This window comes from Lepidothrix coronata, unplaced genomic scaffold (genome assembly GCF_001604755.1).
Source record: "Lepidothrix coronata isolate B3197 unplaced genomic scaffold, Lepidothrix_coronata-1.0 Scaffold42, whole genome shotgun sequence".
Lineage (NCBI taxonomy): Eukaryota > Metazoa > Chordata > Aves > Passeriformes > Pipridae > Lepidothrix > Lepidothrix coronata.
In genome coordinates, this window is record NW_016690222.1 from 5,388,525 (window position 1) to 5,395,533 (window position 7,009).

Sequence of the window (7,009 nt, forward strand, 5' to 3'; positions counted from 1 at the left end):
GCCGGCGGGGAAAGTTGGAAAGACCTCGGGGAGAGTCGGGGCAGGGGGCTGGAAGCGGGGCGGTGGGCGCGGAGGAGGAGCGGGAAGAAGCTGCACCGGGAGGAGCCGGAGGAGATCTGCGGGCGGTGTGTCAGGCGCCTTCGGGGTAAAGGGGAAGAAGGACCCGGGTGGGGAGCAGCGCTCCGGGTACCGGTGGCAGGGAGGGGAGAGCTCCGCCGGCATCCGGGGAAGGCGGGGGCAGCGCCGGTGACCTGCCGCAGATCGGCTCATCCGCCGCCGGAGGATGCACGGAGCGCCGGGCGCCCGCACGGACCCTCCGCCGCCTCCGCCTCCTCAGGGCGGCTGCGGACAGCGCTGGGAGCGCCAGCGGGGATAGAGGAGCGCAGGGAAAGTTGTGCGGGCTGGGCATAGGGCTGCGTGCCCCGCCGGGGCAGGAGGGCACTGCCGGCATCAGCGCGGAGAAAGTGGAATTGAAAAGCAGTTTCTGGTCTCGCTGCCGGCGAAGCGCATTTAACCATCATTCCGGGAATGAAGGGGAACTGGGAAAGTAACTCGGAAAAGTGACTGGGATTATTTTTTTTTTATTCCTTCTTTTTTCTTCCTAATCCGAAAAGACCCGTTTAAAAGGAAAGCAAAAGCCTCCGTGCGCCCGCTGCTGGGAGAGGCACGGGAGAGGAGGGCACTGCACACCGGTACCCTCGCTGGGAGAGGGTGCGGGATCCTACCCTCGGCTCTCCCCCAGCACGATCGTGTACCAAAGCAGCTACTCATAGCAAATAGATTCATCGTGCGACAGAGCTCAGGAAGGTGACACAGAAGCAGAAACAGAAACTAACACTGAAAGGAAGAAAGGTGGAAAAAAAGACAGCGATTGCGAATTACTTCCAGAGAAAGTGGGTGGATGTTGTGCAGCAGCGACCTGGGATTTTAGGGGATGCACCCTTACATTTTGCTGCTCTCTAGTCCGAGCCTCCCTTCTCCGGTGGCAGAAAGCGGCTGTACTTGGTAGTAACAAAACAGGAGGAGGAATAAGCAGGGGGATTTCGCTCAGCAGTGCTCGCGGTGCCCTGCTGATCTGCTTCAGGGATTTTTTTTTCTTTTCCTGGTGGATGTTGTTTTCTTGACCTTGATTTTGAGACGTCTTAGTTGCATCGCAGTTTTTGTGGTTTTATTTCCTTTGGCGAAAAGTGGAAAGGGGGAGGCTGGCTTCGGTGCTCAAAGTTGCAGTCGTTATTATTTTGGAGCCAGCATGTGCACCAACATAGTCTACGAGTGGCTGAAGACCCTACAGCTCCCTCAGTACGCGGAGTCCTTCGTCGATAATGGCTACGACGACCTGGAGGTCTGCAAGCAGATCGGCGACCCGGACCTGGATGCCATCGGCGTGGCCGTGCCCCACCACAGGCGCCGAATCCACGAAGCCGTGCGGAGGCTGAAGGAGGCGGACGAGACGGCGGCGGGGCTGTACTTCACGCTGGAGCCGCAGCCGCCGCCGCGGCCGGCGCCCCCCGCGGCCGGGCGCTGCCCCCGCCGGGCGGGGGGCCCGGAGGAGCCCCGGCGGGGGGCGGCCCCCAGGTCCCGGCCCGGCGGCCGGCGGGGGGCGGCCTGCGGCGAGGGGCTGGCCGCCTACCCCAGGCTGAAGCTGAAGATCATGATACGGGACAAGCTCATCCGCGACGGCATCAATCTGAGTAAACCCCCCTACTCCAACAAGGTAAGAGGGTCCCCGCCGGCCGCCACCCCGGGAGGAGCCGTGGCTGCCAGGTGCGGTGGGGCAGCGGAGCCGCTGGACGAATCCTGCCACAGGCAGCGGCTGGAGATGCGGGGTCTGGCAGGGCCTGGTCCCGCCTCTGCCGTGCGCTGGTGCTGAATGCCTCCAGTTGCCCGTTGGCATTTTCGGAGGGGAACCTGGTAAGGCTTGAGCACCAGCTAGGTCTGAAGAGGAGTGGGGCCAACAAAGGCTGGATCCACTAACACTTCTTGGCCTTGGTGGTATGGCATGGCGCTGTGTTTTGGTTTTGCCTCTTTTTTTTTCATTAAGCAGTTCTTTTAGTTTAGCTTGAGGTGGGAAAACAGAAATTGACGGACTGGTCTTAATGATTTGGGGGTTTGTTTGGTTGTTTTGTCTCTTCTGTGAAACTTTTCCATTGTGTTTAAGAGGGATGGCTCCTCTCATCTTTTGGTAGCGGTCATATTTTAGTGTCAGTTTCTGTTGGTGAAGTGGCTCCCGTAGCAAGTGGTAATCTGGCTGGAGAAACAACTCCTTCTGTTGCCTGGATTTATTTACTGGAAGATGGTAGTGACTGGTGAATGTCAAAACTATTCATCAGCTGCTCCAGCACAGGTCAGTCAATCTCTGGTTGTGTCAACACAGTCTGCTGAAAGTCCGGAAAAGTGCACCTCAGAAGGGTACATTCTGTTTGATGAAGCGTCAATGTTTACCTAATTCTTATTTTTTGAAAAGGTTAAAATGTAAGATTCATGTGGTCTGAAAGTTAGAAATCATTTTGTTGGAAATATTTGGTAGGTTTCCTGCTGAAAACAGAATACGGAGAATAAATGGAATAATAGTATTAAATTAATAACACCACGAAGAAGAATATAATTTTTGAAACAAACTAAGATATTATAATGCATGGTGGTTTCACAGTTCACAATGAAGTGCTTCAGAGTAGTTTGATGACTCAAGTTTGCCTGTATTTTCTTTAATAATTTGAAGTCTCATTTTTCAGAAAGACCGAGCAGTTGCAGTTGACTTTCAACTTGTGGGTACTTTTTACCTCTAAAAAGTTTATGTATATAAACTATTTTGTATATAAGCTATTGGGGAGGGCTGCAGCTCTGGGTTTACAGAAATGTGAGGAATTAAAATAGAGAATAAGTAATCTGTCGTAGGGAACCTGTGTGTGTGAATAACATTGTGGAGGTGCAGATAATAAGACCATAAATTTCAGGATTCCAATTTTTTAACATCTTGGTGATAGAGGCCCATTAATCACTTCTCAAGTACGGTAGAGTTGTTTGGTTTGAGATATTGGTTTCCTTTTCCTGAAACTTCTGTTTAATGACATCAGAGACATTGTGCAAAATTTAACATTCATGAACATCTAGTCTAGGTACAGCATCTTCCAAAAGTTACTGTATCATTTTTGAGAGGTTTTCCCTCCCCCCTCCTTTGAAGTGGTACATCATGAGACTGAAATTACCATTACATGTCTGATATAAAAGAAATTCTATGGAAGTTCTGGCTTATCAGTGTAGCTGCACCACATTACCCACCTCCACAGCTGCATTTCACTCCTTCCTTTTGACTTCTTGGATGTTCTTAGTTACCAATTCCATCTTACTGAGTGGATCCTCTACCTTCTCTCTGAGGTATTTTAAAGATGTGTAGAAGTGGCACTTTGGGACATGGTTTACTGGTGGACTTGGAAGTGCTGAGTAATAGTTGGACTCAATGATCTTAAAAGTTTTTTCCAACTTAAATGATTCTATGATACTCTTCTACAGGAACTGTAAAATTTATAAGATGCTAGCATATGACATCAAGGCAATTCAAATCTTTGGCATTGATTTCTTCTTTAACTCACCTTATTTTAATTTGATGAGTCTGATAATAGTGTAGATTAACTGTCAGGGCAAGCTCATGTTACACAGAAAGCATCACTCAGCTTTAATTACTTTAAATTTAAATGCAATATTTTGAAATAGAAAGAGGAGAAAACTTTACTTTCTTAGTTTTAATTCAGGCTGTGGTGTCAATGTATTTATTTTGGTTAATAAATGCATATAACATCATTTTTTTACAACAACAGAAAAAATTTTCTCCATCTCCTCAGTGTGAATCACTTCACATTGTATCATGTTATAAGAAACCATAAAACTGGCAAGATTTGAGCGTGTGTTGCTCAACATACGTTATTCTGAATGCCACCCTATACTGCAGCAATCCATCTCCAAAACGGCTTAAAGTGAATAGCAAAAGATCATGTCACTGTACATTATTTATTGGATGTCTTTTAGAGCAAGACAGATGAAATACTGTATTCTTTCAATTGGGAAAGAGCCATATTATAACATATTATAACCCAAAAACAAGCCTAAAAAAACAACAAAGCCAAACTATAGAAAAAAGTGGCTATAATTTAAGCATTATATTTTTAATATAGAATATGCAGTGTACAGGTTTCTGCATGTCAAAAGAAACTGGATGTATTCTCTACAGTACACAGAATTAAAGAATCAGCTTGAAATTTGTGTCAAGTTTTTTAGCATACATTTGTCGCACATCCTTGTCATGTGAGTACTGTGAAGTGGGGCGCTAGACCACTGACCTGTTTGACATTTATTTGCATTTCTTGTTCTGCTGAGCTGCAATCTAGCCTTCTACTTCCCTCCATGACTTACATGGAGAATGCCATCTTCTGTTCCTCTTAATATCTGTGAATGGAAATTAGTATCCATAAAAGGAGGAGCGTGCTGGTGTGTATATGTATGTGCGTATACATGCATTTCCCTTGTTTCCTGAAGAATACTTCTTGTGCTCAGTTATGTAGTTCTCAGGGAATTTTGGTGTTTTATTTTAAAACATCCCTGAGAACTGCAAGTGCTGCTCCTCTGGCTTGTTTGGAGCCTTTTGCTAGCTGCAGAGCTAGCTTTTGCTAGCTGCCTGAGCTGTAGACGTGTCAAAAGATCAAAAATGAATATTGGATGTGGCTGTGGAGATGTTAAAAGCATCCTTCGTTTTTACTGTAGTTTCAGATGAAGGATGAAACAACAGAGTGGGCAGAATAGAAAAGTATTGGCAGAGTAAATTTTAGTTTAATTTAGTTTGATTACAGTCAGGCAGAAATGGCTTACAATTACTTAGCAGAGCTTAATATAAATCTCTTAAAGACGTGCAAACTTGGAATTGAAACCATATGTGTGGGTGACTTCAGACATAGAGAATTATCATAAGCCATCTTGATTGTTTCCATGGAGAATTGGAATGAGGCCTCACCTTCTCATATTGCATCTTATAAACCATGCATCAGGTATAAACCAAGGAACATAACTGTAACTGAGGAGAACTCTACAGAAGTCAGATTTTGTTCCATGTTGGTAATGCTTCTTAATACTCAAAGCCTTTTGTTTTAGTTTGTCTACCAAGTTTACTGTTGCTGACTGGTAGCCTTAGAAGAAACTTCTTGTGGAGGTGATGGGATTGAATGCCCTTCAAACAAGAACCCATGGTCAAGTGAAACATCTTGTCATGTCAAAACATCTAGCTGCTTAGAAAAATTGTCATTGATGGTTGTAATTCTGTCCTTAATTAGGAAGTTAATTATGCCCAATGTAGAAACACTATTAATGGTCTTTTGCCACATAGAAGTTTTGGGGGGTGAATTGATGGCAGAAGGAAACCAAAATGAGCAGCCCCACTGCATTTCAGTGAAGACGAATGAAGAGAAATGCAGCACTGACCTGAACCAGCCAGATCGGAGAAGTATAGCCTTAAACTCCATATGGCAATATTTCTTGCTTTGGTGGGCATATTCCAAAACGGATTATGTCCATGCAGTGTTTGACTGGGAGTAAAGTCACTAAATGTCGCTGTGGAGCACCAACTTTGTCAATATAAAGAGAAGTAGGGTACCTTGTTGTGGAACATGCCAAGAGAAATTTAGTACTCTATTTATCTTGAATATAGATTAAGTGACATTTAATAGTTTACTGGAATTTCATTACTATTTCTAATTGAAATAAATGGCCTGACCTCTTTCTTGAGGAACTTTATTCAATTTTTCATCTGCGGAGAATTGCAAGTACATTAAAAACATACATGCATTAAATCTCCCACACCAATTAAGATGATTTGCTTAGCCTCAGTAAAGATATTCTCATGTAGATTTCAGTATTTATTAGAGAGAATAAAACTGTAGTGTGACATATGTACATGACCTCATTGTCACTCACTGTGCTGTTCATGATTATCAGCATGCTTGGAAAACAAACACTAAAAATTCAGCTGCATTTGAGATCATAATCTCAAGAGTTCAAGCAGATGCAGAAGACTAAAAAGTCAGATCCATGTGAGTATCTGCTTAAAGACCCAAACACTTTTTTTTTAAGTTATGTGGTGATGATATAGCACAGATTTGTGGTTCTGATTAAGTCTTTGTTTAATCCTTGCCACTACAAAATGAGGAATATTTCACATAAGTTAAATGTTAAGAGGTAAAGATGCCAGAAATGCTGCTTTGAAATACACAGGTTCAGTCTGGGGCTGGATAATGTAATCAGCACTTTATCTACAGAAATGAATTCAGCGAATTAAAAATATTGTGCTTTGAAGAAATGGCAACACTCACCTATACTAGAATTAAACATGAACCTTTTTCTAAAGACGTGGCTGCTTTAGAATAACTGCATCAACTCTGATTAGCAGAGCGTTCTCAAATATGCCTTGGGGAAAGCTGCCTATTGACAGAAGTACTAGTGCATTAAGTAGTAACAATATTTTCATGGCAATAAATTAGCAAAGCTACAGGCAACGTTCAGGATGTGAAAAGGTATTTTATATAAGATACCACTGAATTTGCGTTTGACTTCGTAACTCTGTTTTCTTTTAAAGAAAACGTAGCACCTCATATATTTGGCAGCTGTTTTAAAGTCCTGGTTTATTGAACTCACAGAAAACAAACTGGAAAAGATCTTCTTCCCATCAGACCATTAAGGCAAAATGTTGCAGAATATGAATAACACAGTACTGTGTTATATTTGCATTTGAATTGTTCCTGAATATTTTAAAGTGTATTCAGTCTCCTCTGGAAATGTTGAATGCAAATCTTCATAGGTTTCATTATCTCTCAGTTTTGAGGGGAGGGAGATCTCATTAAGGTATATTATTAATGGAGTTTTGAGAGCTCCAGTGTTTTCTTGCCCCCTTTCTATGATCTGAGCTCTGGTCATGGTGGTGGCTGGCAGAGGAGAAGGGGAGTGTGTAGTTTCCAGTTCCAAGGAGCTG

General features: G+C 43.9%; 1 protein-coding gene across 1 annotated transcript; it reads left to right on the forward strand.

Annotated features, from left to right (window-relative positions):
- Positions 1-370: 370 nt before the first annotated feature.
- SAMD5 (sterile alpha motif domain containing 5) lies at positions 371-1,870 on the forward strand. The gene has a single exon (XM_017813673.1). It carries the CDS (start codon positions 1,250-1,252, stop codon positions 1,868-1,870), a length of 621 nt encoding a protein of 206 aa, XP_017669162.1. The 5' UTR covers positions 371-1,249.
- Positions 1,871-7,009: the final 5,139 nt, after the last annotated feature.

Bases quoted from the DNA above. Each gene is read 5' to 3' on its own strand.
- SAMD5 (XM_017813673.1), top strand. From the start codon at position 1,250: ATGTGCACCAACATAGTCTACGAGTGGCTGAAGACCCTACAGCTCCCT.